This window comes from Podarcis muralis, chromosome 6 (assembly GCF_964188315.1).
Source record: "Podarcis muralis chromosome 6, rPodMur119.hap1.1, whole genome shotgun sequence".
In the NCBI taxonomy this organism is placed as follows: domain Eukaryota; kingdom Metazoa; phylum Chordata; class Lepidosauria; order Squamata; family Lacertidae; genus Podarcis; species Podarcis muralis.
The window spans coordinates 68,799,697-68,820,228 of NC_135660.1; the positions used below are offsets into that span (position 1 = coordinate 68,799,697).

General features: G+C 45.9%; 1 protein-coding gene across 1 annotated transcript in view; it reads right to left on the reverse strand.

Annotated features, from left to right (window-relative positions):
- NPFFR1 (neuropeptide FF receptor 1) overlaps positions 1-9,025 on the reverse strand; it is a 21,005-nt gene extending 11,980 nt beyond the window's left edge. Inside the window, exons 1-2 of the mRNA XM_028729574.2 lie at positions 5,826-9,025; positions 2,602-2,913 (exon numbers count right to left, since the gene is read on the reverse strand). Coding sequence (XP_028585407.2) covers positions 2,602-2,913; positions 5,826-5,841 — 328 coding nt within the window. The 5' untranslated portion in view covers positions 5,842-9,025. The remainder of the gene's footprint in view (positions 1-2,601; positions 2,914-5,825) is intronic.
- Between the last annotated feature and the right edge of the window lie 11,507 nt (positions 9,026-20,532).

Here is a 20,532-nt window from a genome sequence, read left to right on the forward strand (position 1 = left end):
GTAAAAGATGTTGCTCTCCACTGAAATGAATGTGCATGTTGCTGGAAGAAGGAAAGAATGGCTGGCAGAAGTTCAATTATGTCCCCTGACATTCAAATCCTTGAGCTATTGTTTCTTGAAAGAGGCAGACATTACTCGTGCTCTTTTAGATTTTGTTTTTCTCCACCCTGCCATGCCATGTCCCCCCCGGCTGTTACAAAGATGCTAATGCTTGCAGAATGTGAATTTCCAGCCTCTCATCTGGATTAACAATCAGCCGCTGAACATCCTTGCTATCTTAGACTTTGATACGACCCAGAAAACCAGATTTACTGTTTAGAGATGCTAGGGCTGGCCCAAGGTATTTGGGCACCTGAGGCAAATCCCCAAATGATGGGAGTCCTCCCACCAGGGAAGAAGGGGTGAAGAGAGATCAACACGAGGAACAAGTGGGGAAGAACAATCAGTGTTGGGATTTGCTGCCCCTGGGGATCTTGCCGCCTGAGGCAGATGCCTCACCTGGCTTCATAGGTTGGCCAACCCTGAGAGATGCTTTCAAGTACAGGAATTTCACTCCCAGAATTGTTGGATAGCAGGCAGAACAGACTCTGTTGGGGTAATGCTATAATCCATAGGTCTGGGGATCATAGAATCATAGAGTTGGAGGGTTGGAAGGGATACAATGGGTCAACAAGTCAGGAAGAGAAATAGAGTGGTTGTGGTGGTGTAGTTCAGGGTGCCATTATGGTTGCCAAATCTCTGGCTCCAAATGAACCAGTTGCTGCTCTGCCAAAGGCAGACACCTTATGCCCTATCCCCATTGGGTGTGAATTAGGAAAAGTGGCTCTGGAAAGCGAAAGGACTTTGGGGGCATAGCTCATGCTGCAGTCTTTGGGTGTCTATATGGCATTTGACTGGAACTCATCATTCAGGCATCTGAATCACTTGGATGAGCACTGAGAAGCATTATCTTTTCTCACAAATTATGGTCTTGAGGAACACTGGAGAAAATTTGCAGAATTCTTGGACTGGGCATGCCTACCATTCAGCGAACAGAGAAAGCCTTGGCCAGAGATGGGGCAGAACAAAACTGGAAATTGTGCTTTCATAAAACACAATTAAATAATAGAGTTGCTGATACTCTCCTTATTTTGCAAGAGCCAACGGTTGCAAGCCATTCTTGTTCAGAGACTCTCTGTCAGCCACCTTTGCTAGTTAAGTAGTACTTTCCCAGCTCTTTGCTCCACTATTTCCACTCTCTTCCCCTCTGACTACAGAGAGCACAGAGACATAAAGCTGTCAGGATTAGGAATGTCATGAAATCTGTGAAGTCCCAGAACTAGGTGCTTCAGTTATGGGTGTAAAAGGGCATTGATTTATGTTCTGCCTTGAATTTGTTGCTGCAGCGCTGTTTCCATTCCACTGCAGTTTGGCTTCTGACTAATATTAAGCTATCCTTCTTCCTGTCTACTATGGTGAAATTATGTGTAATGAATTAGGTTATCATTAAGTTACTCCACACCATTTATTTTAATGCAAAGGAAATGAAGTGCAAAATCCAAGGGGTGTGTGTCTCATCGATCATATATTATTTGTCGACTGCAAACAACAACAGTGAATACTGACCATATTCACTTGACTGATTTCATTCTGGACATGGTACAAATAAGCAAACACCAGCAGTTTCTGCAATTGGGATTTTTCAGCATCCTTAACCTCAACACAATTTGCAGGGCATGAGTACCACCATTTGGTTGCGCAAACATGTTGCACATGTTAAAGAACTGAAGAGGATAATCCCTCCTTGGGGAGAATCATAGCAGAAATTATTATTGGAGACTGTAGCCCTTTTCCCCCCAATAACAAAACCAAGTTGTTCTGTGCGTGAATGGAAAAAAACAAACCTCATAAATCTCAATACTTCTCATTCTGTCTCCCAATGAAGTTAATCTGTGAATACAATATCTGTCACTCTGCCACCAGTATTTGTCACAGGAACACCAGCTGCCTTAGCTCACAAAAGAAAAAAGATAGACTTCAAAATGGGGAAAGTCTGCCTGAAGAAAATAATTGCATTCTAGGAAACATCTGCACAATTGCATATTCTGTCATTTTAAGGTAGTCCTATTGGAGACACTAAACGGGTTCCAAAACCAGCAAGGCCCCAACATTTATAAAGATAGTGGTATCTCAGGTTACAGACGCTTCAGGTTACAGACTCTGCTAACCCAGAAATAGTACCTTGGGTTAAGAAACTTTACCTCAGGATGAGAACAGAAATCGTGCGGCGGCAGCGGAAGGCCCCATTAGCTAAAGTGGTACCTCAGGTTAAGAACAGTTTCAGGTTAAGAACGGATTTCCAGAACGAATTAAGTTCTTAACCCAAGGTACCATTGTAAGCTTATCAAACAGTCCTAATGGCATTGGAGACTTGTTAGCATTTCATTTGTTAGTATTACCTTCTGTATCAGAGACCATATGCCTCTAAACACCCAAATGCTTCTCATACGCACCTGGCTGACCGCTGTGGAAAAGCATGCAGGTCAGCATAGGCCTTTGGAGTGACCCAACAGGGCTCTCTTCTTATGTTCCAATGTGTTTGCACTTTGTTCTTTCACTCACCTGTAATCAGGTTGTCCACCAGGGTGGTTGGCATGCAGAAGATCCCCACCAAGACATCACTGATAGCCAGGTTGAGGATGAATATGTTGGTGACTGTTCTCATCTGCCGGTTCTTCAGCACTATGAAGCACACCAGCATGTTGCCGACCATGCACACGAAGAAGATACAGACGTAGGCAACAATAAACATGGCGGCCACTGGAGAGGAGTGCTGATAGTAGGAGGAGAAGGTATAGTTCCCCCTATAGATCTGGCTGTGGCTTTCATTCCTGGTGAAGGATGGGCTGCTGTTGGTAGGGCAGGATGTGTCACCTGGGTGGATGGGTGGGGGAAACCCAAAGAAATGAAAGATAAACTTGCAATTCATTGGTTTGTGAAAATATGCTCTTGTAAGTATTCATGTATATCTAAACACTTTAACAAGTGTACTCGAAGTGGCCTGCATTAAACCTACAGAAAACTACTTCAAATCTAGTTATAAAAATATGCTTAAATCACAACAACACCATTAAATGTTAAAAACAGCAACTGAAAACAAAGCTAAGCTTGTGGTGGCACACAAAACACATACCTATTGAGGTTTACAGGGAGCTTATCTATTTGGAATAACTGAAATAATATAGTTCTCCCCCTGCACCTACTGAGACGTTGTTCTCCCTTCATCTTGCTTCCCTGCAAATTAGTTCAGTTATTTTAGCTCCTCTTCACTTCAAGGCAATAAGCGATCTCGACACAAAGTCTTCAGAACTCACATGGAACATGAGAATCCACTACTGATCCCTCTATGGTCACCACTGAATGGCAATGGTTCCTCAGGGTTTCAGGCTGGGGAAGTCCTCAGCCCTATCTGGAGATGTTGGGGATTGAACCTGGGACCTTCTGGTGATGCTCTACTTCTGAGCTACAGCCTTTCCCCAAAGGATCTTCTGTTTTTGGGAGGCATGTGAAAATAGAACCAACAACCATAGTCCAAAGGGGAATGGGCTCCGACCTGAAAAACTCTAAGGAAGGCAACTAACTCCAAGATCATCTTCACACCATAAAGAACTATGATGCCACTTTAAAAAGTCGTGGTTACCCCCCCCCCCAGGAATTCTGGGAGCTGTGGTTTGTTAAGGGTGCCGAGAGCTACAATTCCTGAAGTTCCCTGTGAAGAGAGATTGTTAAAGCACTCTGCAAATTGTAGCTCTGTGAAGGGAATAGGGACCTCCTAACAACTCTCAGCACCCTTAACAAACTACACCTCCCAGAATACTTTGGGGGGGGCACACAACAACTGTTTATAGTGCTTTAAATGTATGGTGTGAATGTGGCAGGAATGTGCAGGGCAACAACCTCATGTGGCAATAATGACAGCTCTGCTAACCCTCTCTAGGTCCAAAGCACATAGCTTTGTTTTGCTTTTGTTTTATAGACAGAAAACTTGTTATAGCTATTACTACTACTACTACTGCTGCTGCTACTACGACTACTGTTATTATCTGCCCTGCATCAAATGGTCCGTGAGAGGATTACAACAATTTCTAATTCAATATTAAAACAGTCTGAAACAAACCACATCCACAAGAATAGGGTAGATCCAAAAAACATACAACTCAGGTGATAAAGGCCTGGTGAAATAAGTGCCTCTTCAGCAGGCAAACATTGACCAGCAAAGCTATGTATATGAAATAAACACATCTTTTCATTATTTTGAAAGGCCCTCGGTGAAGTAAGAAGTGACTGCATTTTACAACAGAACAACAATAACAACTTGTCTTTGGCTGTTTATTTCTAGTTGACCTCCTATTTAAAAGTCACAGTGAAGTAGCCTCTAGTGCATGAAAGCATATGCCACAAACAATTTGTGAGCATTTAAGGTGCCCAAGGTAGACTCCTGTGGTTGCTGTCAGTGAGGGTCTCCTTAGTTTCTGACACCTGGCCAGCTTCTTCCTGGGGAAAAATCTTCTGCTTCAGGTGCGAAAAGGACTTGGCTAATCTTGGGTGCTGCTGTGCATCGTGACTAGAGGAGATGTGGGAGCTATTTATTGTTCCACCTGAAGCAGCAAAATGTCTTAGGTCAGTCTTGCTGGCCGTATAACACCTACATCATGTCCCTTCCCATTCGAAGTTAGGAAGCCATCTCCTGAACTACCAGCCCCATTACGTAATTTGAAAATCTTCTGCTCTGTCAGCATATAAGATTGACTGCTTCACCGTGCTGACTGGGGCTGAGGGAAGCCGGAGTCCAGCAACAGGCGGAGGGCAGCAGGTGTCCCCATCCTTGAAGAATTGTGAAGGTACTTTGTGTGCCAAGATCTGGGGAAATCGGAAGCCATTTTGGTACTAGCGGATGGACGCAACAGCAGGGTGTTCTGAGGGAAGAGTGAGGGGGAAAAGAGAGGACATTTTCCTCCCTAAAGAGAAAATGAATAGTAGGCTGAGACACATTGCTCCCTGGCACAAACAGAGCCTGCTGGCCAGATCAACAGTGGCTAATCAATCCAGTTATGGGGTCTGGAAGCAGACATTGCATCCATCCCATGACATCCATCCTTGTGCAGACAACAGGTTCCCCCCTGTTCCTGGTTTGGCATGCAACCATGGAAGAAGGGTTTCATACGAGCAGGCTCTTTTCCTCCCAAGACTTCTCCGTGGTGAATGCCGGCAGCCACGTGGACTCCACTGGTCCCCATCAGCTGTGTGGACCCAGGAGATTTTAGGGTGGTCTGAAGTACTTCACAAATCTGACCTACGTAGCTTGCATGGGTTACAGCAAATACTGAGATGGGACTCCTCGATTCTGGAGCTTATAAAACAAAAAAGAAGCTCTTGGAGACTCCCTGGAAGCACGGATCAGCGCCAACTAAGAAATGAAGTTTTCAAATCAGCACTTAGCTACAGGGGGCATTGTACAGTTGCTTTGATATGTAAAACAGCATTTACAAAGCACTGGTTACAGAAACAACAGGTGCCTCACCCCCCCCTTACACATCCCTTCACTAGCTGTTTAGGTCATTCAAAATAAAGCATGTTTTGCACAGGGGAAACAGCAACAAACAAATCAAAAAGTTCTTCTTGATTGCTAGGTGATCACACGTAACTACTTAATTACACAGAGACTGGATTAGCAGCATGAGAAAAATCTACTTAATTGTTTTAAAAAATCAACTTTGGAGAGCAGTTCTTAAGCAAACCAAGTTTTATTTTATTTTTCTTCCAAATAAAGAATCTAAGGTCCTTACCTTCCTCATCTTCCATGATGCTGTGGGTCTCCAGCTTATTCTCCAACTATATCTGTGGGGGGTTGAGTTTTTGACAGTGGACCAGAGTATTCAAATCAGTCTCGCTCTGCGACGTTCCTTGCTCTGGGCTTAGTCTTTCTCTCTCGCACACAGTAATAAGTCAGTCATGCTATTTCAAGGGAAGAGTATTCTGGCCTGAGAATCGGCTGCTTGCACTTAAATCAGTGGCCCTGCAGTTTGGAGAGCTTACGTTGCTTTGTCAAAGATGCTGCTGCTTTCTATAATGCCCCTGTTTCTCCAGGGGTATCTGCCTCTCTGCTTCTGTTCCAGTACGATGGAAGCAGTTTTCAAGATCAGGCACTCTGCAAACAGTCGCTGGTTGAAGATCTCACTGCAGGATTTTCAGCGAAGCAAACGCGCAGAGACTTTGCAAATATTCAGTTTGCCCTTATTTGGTTTTTTCCTCCTTGAGATCACACATACACTTCAAGGATGCCTTTTTGGAAAATGTACCAAAAGACTTGTTGGCGTCAAGTTTCTTTTGCAATGGTTTGGGTGTAGGTCCTCTCTAGTTATCCCAGCTCCTTCTGATGAACAGCTCCAGAATTATCTGCTCTGCAGCAGGTGGAAATTGGAGGGCTGTTTGCAATCCAGCTGGTGACCGAAGCAGATGCTGCTAACTGGCTTTGCTCTGTGCCTGAATTTGCGCTCTCTCTCTCTCTCTCTCTCTCTCTCTCTCTCTCTCTCTCTCTCTCCTTCCCCCTCCCTTAAGCCTCTGCTCCTTGGAATCTTTTCCCACCAACTGACTTCACTGAGAGGAAAAACTGGAAGCTGCTCTTATCAGTGGAGGGGGGAAGGTTGTGCCTCTCCCCAGTGCCATGGTTACAACAACACCTGGCAGAGGCACACAGGCAAACACCTGGCCCAGTAATTACTGGACTGGCAGGAACAGACTGGCAAAGAGTGGAAGAGAGGTTAGAGGCCATGCACACTGAGCAACGAGGGAAATCAAAACAAGCCCACTCTCCATCAGGTTCCTCTTGCTCCAAAATGGACATCGTCTGCCCATTTCCCTTGGCCATTTCACTGTTAGCCCTATTCAGGTAGACCTGAGTCATATTTGCAGCTTTTTCTCCTGGGATCCAGAAGAAGCATTCCCAGCTCAAGGGCCACACCCTCTCAGGGCTCCCAAATGGTGGCAATTGGCTGAAATGGACTTCCCTTTTGCAGCAGAGATCCCTCTGGAGGTGTAGGGCATTTTTGGTCACATTTGTTTTACCTGCCGACTTGCATGGGCAAGAATAAATGGACAAGCCAAGGAAGAACGTTAGGGAGGCAAGCAGCATTATAATATCCTAGGAATAGAAAGAGCTGTCTTATACCAAGTCAGAGCATCGGTCTATCTAGCTCAATACAGCCAACACCGACTGGCAGCAGCTCTCAAGAGTTTCAGACGAGGGACATTCCCAGCCCTGCTTGAAGATGCCAGGGATTGAAGCTGGGACCTTCTGCACAGAAAGCGATGCTCAGCCACTGAGCTGCAGCCTTTCACCTCGAGAGCAAATCTATTGCCCTGCATTAGATCCCACAGAAAGATCCCCAGATGCTTTCAGCTTAGAACCACCAGCCAGATTTTCCTCTGCCTTTCCCTGTCTTTCTCTCTGTGCCCCAAGCAACGTAATTTCTCTCTCCCACTGCCTCCAAATCTGCTTCATACCTCAGTTCCAAAAGCACACCTTTCCGTGGGGTGGGGACAGGCACACATCACCTTCTCTGGTCCCAGATGGGCTTTTCCATTCCAGCGGAGGGTCCAAGTCTTGCCGTAAGTGCCTCATGTTTGGGAGATGATCTCAAACGGAGGCAGGTAACTTTCTCGGCCCCTTTGCCTCATTGCTTGCAGGTTAATCTAACTATGGGGGCTTGCTTCTGGGGCATACCAACTGCACGGGCCCGATCCGTGCTGTGATGGTAAACAGTGAAGTATGGGTTCTCTTCATAACAGCCCCCAACATAGACACAACTCTTAGACGGCCACATTCCCATTCCCATACAATGGCCAAGAGCTCCCTTTGAAGAAGGCTTGATTGTTAAATCACTCAAATTGTAGCTCTGTGAGAGAAATAGAGGTTGTCATAACGAGTCTCAGCACCCTTAAACGACAGCTCCCAGAACTCTTTGGGGGAAGCCAGGACTGTTTAAGGTGGTTGAAATGGGGTGCACAGTGGTACCTCAGGTTACAGACGCTTCAGGTTACAGACTCCACTAACCCAGAAATAGTACCTCGGGTTAAGAACTTTGCTTCAGGATGAGAACAGAAATCGTTCTCTGGCGGCGTGGCAGCACCGGGAGGCCCCATTAGCTAAAGTGGTGCTTCAGGTTAAGAACAGTTTCAGGTTAAGAACAGACCTCCAGAACGAATTAAGTTCTTAACCCGAGGTACCACTGCATAGGGTATTAGTGGAGGGGTACAATGCTCTTTTGGGGGTAGTTTGTCCACCTTTGGTCCCCCCCCATACTCATATCCCACCTGCAGCTCCTAGAAACTGTCAGCATGCGACAGCGGCCACACTCTGGGAAATAGCTTTAACTAGCTGGCTAAACCAGGTGAGGGGTAGCCAAAGGGTCTCAAATTCTCAATGAGTTAGGGACTTTCCCTGCATGCAAAAACAGGCTCTGGTGGATTGAGTGGACAAGACCAATAGTGACTCCAATGGTCAAGAAGGCGGTTTCTGCATGTGCTGTAGAGGGAAGTTGAGGGGCAGATGGGGCTCAACCACATGGGAAGGTAGCCCATCTAGGAGAAGGAGAGCTCTGATTCTAAACCTCTGCTTCCTTGCAGGATATCTTCGAGAGGAGAGAAGGCTAAGGAGTGAAACCCTACACAAATCCAGAGTGGAGTCCTGAAGACGGTTGGATGGTGCCTTGTAGGCCTCCTTCCGGCAACTCCTGCAGCCAAGCTGCTGCCAAACGTATTGCTCTGCTTTCCTTCAGGCCTCGTCAGTGAGATCAAGAGGGGGGTCTTGTCATCTGGGCAGCCAAGGACCTCCATACACATTGCTCAGGCTTGCACCCTGGGGAGGTCACTTCAGTGCTGCAAACGCAGCAATTTGACTTCGCCCCCAGAGGCACACTCCATTGTCTCTCGAGACAGATGGATACCAACAAGTGTTCTCAATGTGTGGTGTGAATCTGACAGAAGACAACACTGTTGACCAATGCAGACCTTACGGCTCTCATATCAGCCCAGCTTCCCCCTCCCCCCGCCTCCTGCTTTGCTTAACATCCAACCTGATGAAGGCTGTGCATAAACTATTAACCTTTAAAGTGCATTTGGAACACATCCTTTCCCTCAGTGAATTCTGGGACATGCAGTTTCTTAGGAGTTGTTGGGAATGGGAACTCTGTGAGGGCCAAACTGCAGGACCCATATTTTTTTTGAGGGAAACGACGCGCTTTGAAGGTGTTTGTGTGTATGCGGCTGCCGACTTCTGGAGGACTCAAAAGCTCGCTCGCTGCTTTGCAACATTCTGCTTGGTCACAATAAAAGGATTTCGGAATTCCTCAAAACCAAAGTGGCAGTTTAAACCATAGCTGTGCATGCTAATGTAACCTGCCTCTTTCTCTGCTTAGCTTATTGTGTGGGGCTGGGGTGGGGGGAAACAATCTCATTTGGCATGCAAGGGAATGGCAAAAAGCACCCCAGGAGATGCTATCATCGTTCCCAATGTGAAGTAAGTAGCAATACTGTCATTGTCCTAAAGTACAGGCAGAGACAAGGGGAATAGCATTCCTGCAAGCAGCTGGCCACATTGGATTCCCTACAGAAGCACCATTATTTCTCTCTCTCTCTCTCTCTCTCTCTCTCTCTCTCTCTCTCTGTGTGTGTGTGTGTGTGTGTGTTTCAAACTGCAGCATCTTTCTCACTGCCCCCCAAACCTGCTCCTTTTCTCTGTTCCCAAAATGCTTTTGTTGTGCACTCTCACACGTACCTGAAGACCAGTCCTCGGCTGAAGGGGAAAGGAGGGGGTTGTTGGGCAGAATGAGTCACCTTTCCTAGTTTCTGATGGGTTTCCCCATTCAGAACGTAGAGCTGTGCGTCATTGTTCTAAGCAGTCCTGCTACGTGTATCTGAAAGGAGGCGTGCTTCGCAATCACAGCCTGCCAAGAGAGAAGGCTTACCTGCACCTCAGGAGAACGTAAACAGCAGCAGCAGCAGCAACGTCACCACAAGACGGAATTCAACCTTCCCTTTCCTTCTCTCTCTGCCTCTCAGGAGAGCTTTTGTGATGGCACCTCTCTTACTTCCTTAAGAGTCCTCTTCAAGACCCACATTTTCTCTGAGGCCTTTGGCTCAGCTGCTTGTTCCCATGCTCTGCTGTATGTACACATTCGTAGCTTAAAACTCATCAAGGTCTTTTCCCACCTCACTGCATTTCAAGCCACATCTTTGCAGCGCTGTGCACCCCTGAGAGGTGGTGGGGATGCGCATCACCTGAGAGACACATTACCTGATTTGTTTCCCCACACCTGCAACCCCACCCCCTATTCCACAAAGCAGTCACCTGCACATGTGCAAAGAATGCCCAGAAGGTACGCACCTCAGCTTAACTGCTGCTTATGCTTTCAAACTGGATGCAAGCATACTTTGACGGGAAACGCATCCAAGAGGAGTATTTCTCAAGAAACTGCAGGGTGCACATGTATTCTGGCTAGTGCCATATGTGCTCAGTTTCAAGCACCAGCAGTGGGGATTCACTGGAGCAAAGGGGAATGTGTATGTAGCCTAAGCCTGCTATTGAGTCTGAGCACCAGCAATGGAAACAATGGGATATTATTTCCTTGCTTACCATGGCCTCCACCAGTGGCGTAGCGTGGGTTGCCAGAACCCGGGACTGCATGGAGAGGTGGGTGGGAGGGAAACGGATGGAGTATGCATGCGCACTCAACTGCCGAATGGTGTCCATGTCACCCAGGAGATCGTAGCCAAAGAAATAAGAAAAGAAAAAGTCATTCCATTGTCCGGAAAGGCAACTTCCTGGTTTGCATGGAGAAGCCATTTTCAGTGGAGACCAGAGACGGAAGCATGCAGCTGTACTGAGGTGTTGAAATTTTGCCCCCCCTAACAATTTTGTGCCTGGGGCAACCACCCCTGTGGCCCCCTGACGCTACACCCCTGGCCTCCACCCCCGCCAGACTTTCGTTTCTCTTGTGTCAAATTTTAGGCTAAGTATGGGGAGCCAGATGTCATTGATTTTCAGCTTCCATCATCCCTGACTGCTGGCCTTGTTGGTCAAGGCTGATAGGAATTAGAGCTCAGATACCCAGAGAGCAACAGGCTCCTCGTCTGTTTTTTACAGATGTGTCCCCTTACACTCTGTTTACTTCTTTTGGCACCATCAGTGCGCAAACAAACACTTAAATAAACCAAACCTATGATTCTCCTACCCACCAGCAGAACTGGGGCAGTCTAGGAAGGTCTGCCCATGGCATGACATTCCTGAAAGTTCCCTCACAGTTTTTTCTGGCCAAGACAATGCTCACGCCATAGGTCTTAAATTATTTATAGCTGCGCAAGAACAAATGTGTTGACTGACACTGTCATTTTTCATAATTGGTTTTACATTCATCCTAGAATTATTTTCAACGCGGTGGGGGGGGGGGCTATAACTCACACCTCTTGATTTCTGTCCTGTCAATCTTACACTGTTGTTTCTTCACATTCAGCCCCAATTTCTGCTCTCACTTCCTTTGTGTGTCAGTCCGTGCCAGACGGAGAAGCATAACAATTTTCACCTTGTGGGCTGCTCTTAAATTGCCTGCTTTGACTATCATTGTGACTGGAGTTTTTTTTTCTGCTATCCCAGGACAAACAGTGTTCTCTCTAAACTCTAAATCTTGAAGGCTTTCAAGATTTCTGCTATTAGGGAACCATTTCCACACCATTTTTTGCATTTCTGAAAGCTCACACCTGGCCTCTGGGGGCCTGATCATTGCTCCACATAACAGAGAATGCAACCCAGAACACACCCAATGTATGGTACCTCTGCAACCCTGGATTGCAAGGGAATATCAGTTAAGGGTGAGATCTCTCTCTCTCTCTCTCTCTCTCTCTCTCTCTCACACACACACACACACACACACACACCCACACACACACACACACACCCACACACACACCATTAAGCTCCTTGATAATCTTCCAAGAAGAGTTCACTAGAAGACAATCTGAACTCTGCTGGAGGGGTAGCCCTGTTAGTCTGTAGTACCCAATGCAGCAAAGAGTCTTATAGCACTGTGAAGACAAGCAAATTGTGTATGGCACAAACCATAAAGTCTTGGCCAATGTAGTGCCTTCCAGCTTTTTGGACTACAACTCCCATGATGGCTACAGCACAGCCATCATGGTTGTTCTGGCTGTGGCCGATGGAAGCTGTAGTCTAAAACATCCGATGTGAACAATGAGTTGCATTACACAGTGCTTGGTCTCTCCAACTCCCTTGCTAAATGTAAATAGAATTCCAGCCTGCAGCTGCAGTCCTAAATACACTTACTTGGGTGCGTCCCATTGAACTAAATGGGGCTTAAAATGGAGTGGAAACGCATAGCATTGCACTGTAAGCAGAATGTTTACAAAGCAGAATGTCTCTGTAATACATCAAAATCAGGCAGCTATAATCACAAATTAGTACTAGCGAATCTCTGAGGTTGCTATTAAATCAGCATGCTAGTATGATTATTTTCTCAGCCAAATGATTCTTGCAATCAAATGATTAAGTCATTGGCATGTTGATGGGGGTGGGGCTGGCATTTCCCTGCCCTCCTCCTCCCCGCCCAAATGCTGCTAAAATCACACTATGGCATCATAATGTAGAATAAGAATTAGACCACAGGCCCACATTTTCTAGTATCCTCTTCTCACAGTGGCCTATGGGAAGCTCATAAGCAGGACCTGAAGGCAACAGCTCTCTTTCCCACTTGTGATTCCCAGTAACTAGTTCTTAAATGGCACAACACCTCCTACACTGGAGGGAGTAAAGAGCCATCATGCTAGTAGCCACTGAAAGCCCTATCCTTTAGGATAGGGTTGTCATATTTCTACAAGTAACACCCAAACTCTAAGACGGTGTTTCCCGAATATGGGTCTGCAGCTGGTTTTGCACTACAGCTCCCATCATCACTAGCAGGCAATGGGGATGGTGGGTATTGTAGTCTGAAAAAATAGCTGGAGACCCAAGTTTGGGAAATGCTGTCCTAGGAGTTTGCCTAAATCTCATTCAGAGCCATCCAAGCTGGCGACCATCACTACATCTTGTAGCAGCGAATTCCAGAACTCAACATCGCTGTTCCTTTGGCCCCACCAACCTCACTCTGACCGCAGCCAACCTGCTACAGGCCTGCCTTCCTACATATAACAGGCACCACCTCTCAGCTTCCTCTACCTTAATGTGGCTCCAGATGGCATGTTGATCCAGCATTCATTTTGATTTGTTTGTGGAGAGATTATGCAATATTACATCAAGCAGATGTCATCCCACATTTCCCGGTGCATTCCCCAGTTACATTTCTGGTTTGCAGCAGGTTTGCATACCCTCCAACATTTCTCCAGTGAAAATAAGGATGTCCTATTCCATAGTAAGATGATGAAGATGATGATTTATACTCCTCCCATTTGACTGGGTTGCCCCAGCCACTCTGGGCAGCTTCTATCATGTATAAAAACATAATAAAACATTTTTTTAAAATCTTCCCTTTACTGTACAGGGCTCCCTTCAGATGTCTTCTAAAGGTTGAATAAGTTGCTTGCTTTCTTGACTCGGGGTTGCATAACTCCATACCCTCCAACATTTCTCCAATGAAACTAAATATGTCCCAAGGAAAGCAGGACTTTCTGGGATCAAATCAGAAACTGGCTTGGCTTATGAAGATCTGGGACTGTTCCCAGGTTTGTTGTTCAGGGAAGTTTCTACTGAAAAGTCCTCCTCCTCTTCCTCAGTCCTATGTATGAGAGACTCTTTAACCAGGCATCTCTGGCTGATTTCAGCAGTGGTTGGCACACTGCAATGCAGGGATAGGCCGAAAGCAGATTGGGTTCTAGCTGCAGATTCCTAGCTACTTAGCAGTAGAACGGCAAGAGTTTCTGACTCTCTGTTAGCAGCAACTCAGCTATCATCACCATCTAAATTAAGCTGAAATGAAAGCGTTATAAAAGCTATCCTCCTGGGATGCTTTTGAGTGCAAGAATGGAGAGCTCAGACAGTTCAGTTCGGGAATCAAACTCTGCAGCTCAGGATGGGCTCAGAGAGGCACCTGGGTACTCATGAATTATAACCGTATCTCTTTTGAGCTTGAATCTGCTTGATAGATCTTGGAGTTTTAGTTTTAAAACAACAACCAAATGCATCTGGCCAACCTGAAGTCTGCCCGTCTGCCGTGTGGAGAGCGTGGCCTCTGTTGTGTGAGGGGAAGTGTGGGGCTGGTCTCTGTCACCAGACCCCCTCAGTTTTCCATGTGTTCAGAAGTGCTCTCACATGAGTTGTGACTCATGTTTTACAACCCTCAGGGATCTCCCCAGGGTTGCAGGTTGTGCAAGGAGCTGGGATAGGCTTCAAGCCTTCCCTCTCCAGTGAATTCCCTCTCATAGAGTTGGAAGGGACCCTGAGGATCATCTAGTCCAACCCCCTGCAATGCAGAACTATGCAGTCGTCCTATATGGGGATCGGAACCCACAGTCTTGGCGTTATCAGCACCACGTTCTAACCAACTGAGCTGTAGGTGGCAGGACTGGATAGCAGGGATGCAACAGAGGGGAAGCCAGAGAGCGCGCCCCCTCATTTCCCCTCACGCAATGGAGGCATCACACCTGAAGACAAGCCAGTAAGTAATATCTGTAGCCACTCAAAGGCTGCTCTGGAATCTCCTGCCTGTGCAAATTGGATCCGAGTTTAGGCTAATTTAATCCTGCACCAAGTGTTTTGTAAATGTACGTGGCATACCTTGGCACCATTATACGGTAGTAATTCCTGACCAGCATTTCCCAGAAAGTGTGAACCAAGTGGAATTCATAGCCTTGTTGAACATTTTCTTCTATATGCAGCTGTTTGTTTAAAAAGTCTGGGGAAATGCTAGTCAATCTTGTTGCAATAACATTAGTTGCTGGCTCATTGAACTGATGCCTGCCAGCAGATGGCTCATTGCTACAGTTTTGGATGAAAACTCTCCACGTCTCAAGTGAACAATTTTTTTCAGAGAAAGGGACCTGCATAGAGGCAAACAACTGCTCTTTAGCTGGTGGGTGTTGTGTGAAAGTCCTATAAGGTTTGAGATGGATACTGAAAAGAACAGAATCTTTCATTAAGACGGCTATGTATTTATGGGAACTCTTTCGACGCTGCTCTTCAATTTACAGACCAATCTGCAAGGTGGCTTACAATTAACTTTTTCTCCTTTTTTTTTTTTTTGAAAACCAACAGCAATTTTCAAAATACAAAGCATTGCTAAAACAGCCAGGCTGATTGAAAATGACGAGGAAATAAAAGCAACAGGTAGCGGCCGCAGCAGAATCTTACACCTTCTAACCATTGAGTGATGTCAGTGGGATTGTAGAGGTTTTCAAAGGTGTGGCAAAGAGTTGGTGCTGGATCCAGGAGCAGCCTGGAAAACGGTGCCAGTTTCTAAGGAGGAGCTTCATTTGACCAGAGCAATGAAAGAAGAGAGTGGAATGCCTGGGTAGACATCAGGGGGCCAAGCTGAGACCAGAGAGGAGGAGGCTGCGTTGCAGTAGCCCAAGTGAGAGGTGACTATAGCATGGAAGCAGAGCTTTTTCTCAAGAGACAGAAAGGATGGATCCCATTCATGCAATGTAAAGTGCATTGTTTGATTTTGGGCCAGATATGGGGGATCAAAAGAGAGTGAGGCGTCAAAGATAAAGCTATGTGCATCATCAGTGGGGTGGAGGGAAGAGCAACATGCAGTGGTACCTCGGGTTACAGACGCTTCAGGTTACAGACTCCGCTAACCCAGAAATAGTACCTCGGGTTAAGAACTTTGCTTCAGGATGAGAACAGAAATCGCACGGCAGCAGTGGGAGGCCCCATTAGCTAAAGTGGTCCTTCAGGTTGAGAACAGTTTCAGGATAAGAATGGATCTCTGAAACGAATTAAGTACTTAACCCGAGGTACCACTGTACTGCACTCTGTAGTCAACACAGGGTACTCCAGATGTTGTTGGACTACAACTCCCATCATCCCTGATTATTGACCATGCCAGCTGAGACTGATGGGAGCCTCGGTTTGATAACACCTGCAGGGCGCCACATTGGCTTTTCCACCTGGGGTCACGACGAGTCGGACACAACTAAACAACGAAACAACAATCTTGGGGAGCAGGGGCACCTGGAGAAAGGCCCCCGTTGATCCCCTGGTGCAGCCTTCCCTGACCTGGTGCCCTTCAGCTGCTTTGGAGGATGCTGGCCGGGGCTGATGGAAGCACATCTAAGGCACATGACTCCCCCCAAACAATCCTGGGGCCTGTAGCTTCCTCCTCACACAGCTCCAATTCCCAGCATCCTTAACAAAGTGCAGTTCCCAGGATTACCGGTATTTGGGTGTGGGGAACCATGTCCTTCAAATGAGCCTCGAATGTGCTTCGAATCTCTGCTGCCAGCGAAGTGGGGTGTGGTCAGGAAAACCCACATCACCACATTTGGACATGGGTAAATGGAACTAGTTATTACAGAGGAGGAGGAGGGGGAACCGGACACTGACATCTCATTTTCTGTGGCTGCCCTGTCACCTTTTAACATAATAGTTCCCTGCGTGGGTTTTTTGAAAATGGGATGTTGTTGGCAGAGTTGATGGTTGCAGAGCGGCAGCCTCTTCCTAACAGGGGAAGTGTTGGGGTGGGAAAGGAAGAGCAGTGGGAAGCATAGATTCATACCTCTGTTCAGCTTGAATTGCAAATGCTGACATTGGTCAAAAAGGGGTGGGAGGGGGGAGGGAGTCCATTCTTTGAGTCGCTCAGGCCGTGGTTTTTATGTAACGACAAAATGCAATTAGCGTTCTCATAGCTTCTTCACAGTGATCCAAAATAATGAGAGAGATGCTAGGATGGTAACGGCTTTAATTCTGAATGCACTGCTAACCTGTCACCCTGGCAACTCGTGAAAATGTGCTCCTTGACAACTATGGAGGAAATGGAGAGACTGCTGTGTGGACATTTCCATAATACATTTCCAGGTTACTATTGTTTCCCATCCATCCTGACATTGCTGTGCATCCCTTAACTCACTAGGTTCTTTCTTTCTTTCTTTCTTTCTTTCTTTCTTTCTTTCTTTCTTTCTTTCTTTCTTTCTTTTTTTCACTGAATACTGTTTTCTCTGTTGAGTTTCTAATCTGTCAGCTGATAAAGTTGTGGCAGAGCTGTCTGTTGGTTGAGAACACATTATTGTACACATCAGATGCTGGTCTTGTGCACTCTGAATTTTATCTTTTTTGAAAGATGAGAAGAGCTATTTCTACAGATTGAAGGAGCTGAAGGGGAGGACTTCTGCTGATGCTCAGCTGCATTTGCCTGGTGCTGCAGACCCAATCTTGCACCATATCAATTACTTATAACATTCCACTTACTTAGGAAAGATGCTGGGAGTCAATCTGCTCTTCCATTAGAACAGAATGAATTTTGTGCCCATCTCAAAATGAGTTCATGTCCTAGCCAAGACATCTAAATTCATTTTAGCCAGCTGAGGTCAACCACTACGCCAGGGGCAATTGCAGTTTTGACCAGATTTATTATATTTCCAGCAGCTTCAGCTGGTGCTCTAGACACCCAGAGAGTGTGCTTTTCAGGAATTAATGGTAAAAGGAGGAACACCAGTTTGAAACTCTGTTAGACCTTTGAAAATGTTACCCTAGGCCTTTCAAGGGATATAAGCAGCATTTGCCAAGCTGGTACCCCCCAGCTATCAGAGACTAAATCCCATCAGCTCCAGCCAGAATGTCCTGACTTTTCATGTAAAAGGGTATGTGTGTTTTAAAGTGCAACACGGTGAAGTAAATGATCTCTTCAAGCTACATTTCAAAGTGCAATTCAAAGTGTTGGTGCTGACCTTTAAAGTCCTAAATGGTCTTGGCCCAGTATACCTGAAGGAGCATTTCTACCTCCATCATTCAGCCCAGACACTGAGGTCCAGCTCCGAGGGCCTTCTGGCAGTTCCCTTACTATGAGAAACCAAGTTACAGGGAACCAGGCAGAGGGCCTTCTTGGTAGTGGCACCCGCCCTTGGAACGCCCTCCCACCAGATGTCAAAGAGAAAAAATAACTACTAAACTTTTAGAAGACATCTGAAGGCAGCCCTGTTTAGGGAAGTTTTTAATGGCTGATGTTTTAGTATGTTTTGATTATTTTGTTGGGAGCTGTGCAGAGTGGCTGGAGCAACCCAGTCAGATAGGTGGCATATAAATAATAAAATGATGATGCTAATAATAAATTTCACCTCAGGAGAGAGATGAAGAAGCAACTTGACCTGAAGTCTAGTTCATAAGCCTGTGACTTCTTGTTTCCATGTATGAGGGTGCCATACAACTACAAATGCACTTGTGATATATGAACTGTGTAACTTTAAGAACTTCTTCTTGAGCTTGCTTTGCCCCTCCTCCCTCCTGTTCCTTTTTCTATGTGTGCCATGTCTCTTTAGATTGCAAGCTTGAGGGCAGGGACTGTCGTAGGATTCTTCTAAGTGCTCCAAGAGCCTTTTGGCTAAAGGGCGGGGGTATAAATGGCTAATGGGACACAGGTACTGAGATGTCCGAAACTTCCTTTTGCTGATAAATCTAAAGATCCACTTTGACCCCAAAGTTTGAGCATTTTTGGCAGAAAAGATCCAAGCAGAATGGCTTAAATTGATCATGAGTCACTCTCTGAGTACTGTGACTCTGCTGTCAATTGCCACAATATAACCATTTCCGCATAATGAAAACTAAACACCAATAAATCACCAGACCTCCCCCCGCCCCCGGTTGCAAATTCCCTGTGATTCTGTTTGATGAGGGTTGAAGTGACCTTCATAAGGTGAAGAAAGTAATTTGTTGCCTTCATATTAGTGTCTGTGTTTGTCATAGTTCTCAGGAGGTAAGAGAAGTGCATTGATGTTTGTGCTTTCTTGTGCTGAGCTTCACATTGATCCAGCTCTTTATTCTGTTGGCTCTTCTTGCAGAAGGCAGAAGGCGTCAGGAGACCACAGACACTGTAAAAAAAGTCATTGATTAGCTGCGCAGAACAGTTGCCACAGAGAAGCGATGCATTTAGTTTCTGAGATGGTGTGTGTGTGTGTGTGTGTGTGTGTGTGTGTGTGTTGATCTGTGTCTGGGTTAATTACCAGAGGAACCAGAGAATGATCAGAAATTTATTGTGCGCATGCTAGCGCTGCCAACTCTGCTTTCCTGCAATGGACCTCTGATGGCATTAAGTAATAACAGAAACCAAGTGACAGCTAGTTTTACGAAAGGGAGAAGCTTAAACACACTCCTTCCCCCTGGGGCAGAGTAAATGGACTGCGATAAGCATATTCCGTTGCAGTACTGCTCTGGAACAAGCTGGGACTGATATTTTTTTCATTCTTTTTGTCTAGTTCCACAATCGCAAGATAATCCAGTGTCCTGAATTATGATGATCACATGAGAGAGAAAAAACGAGGATTGTCCATTTTGGAATGAAAAAAATTACCACCAAAAATGGATTCCCTGAATTATGATGATCATGTTAAAACCCCCAAAACTGGTTCATATTGAGATGAATGCAATTGACCAGCAAAAGGGTTATTACCCATGGCAAACAAAAGTATAGGTTTTACACGTGGCTGAGATGGAGGCAAGAAGCTAACACTAGCACATGCTGACCCATACTGACCACATTTGGAGAAAAAGCAGGAAGGAATTACCAACAAGTAGTTACTAAATCTTTCTGCCTACTGCCCCCTACAGGATGTTTATTACAAGTGTTGTTGCTTTCCTCCCAACTTGGGCTTAATGTGTTTTAATACACTGAGAGCAGTCATTGCTTGTCACAGAACCAGATGTACAACTTAACACCTGCAGCATCTAGTAGGGACTGATTCACCTTCAGTCTCCATCTTGGGACTGAATCTAAGTGAAGACCTTTGGTTGGTCCCAAAAAACTAATGCCCGACTGTGGATTCTGGAGTTTTGAAATTAGGTGACTCTTGAACCTGGCACCTGGAAAGATGGTTGACTCATAGACCACTGTGACATTGCCTTCCCACCAAAGGGGTTTAGCCTGCTGCTGAACCAGGAAACCTGGAGGGCAAAGCTAGGAGAAATTTACGTTGGATAGCTCTGCCGGCAGTGCATGAGACTCTGAATCTCGAGCGCCACGTTGGGCAAAAATATTCCTGCATTAAAGGGGGTTGGACTAGATGACCCTCATGGTCCCTTCCAACGCTACAATTCTATGCCACAGATGGCTAAGACATGGGTGTTTGGGAAGATGGGCTAGTGACCTTTCCGGCTGCGTTGCGTTTTCAATTAGAAAACGACAGAGGAAATACCCTGAAGTTATGACTGTCAAAAGCTCACAGGTGTTGTAAACGCCTAATAACAACAAAGCAGTTCTATAAAATCCATGGGATGAGACTGTGCATTCCAATAGCCTGCCCTGTTCTTGTTCAGGTGCAATCCATATCTGCAGATGGGTA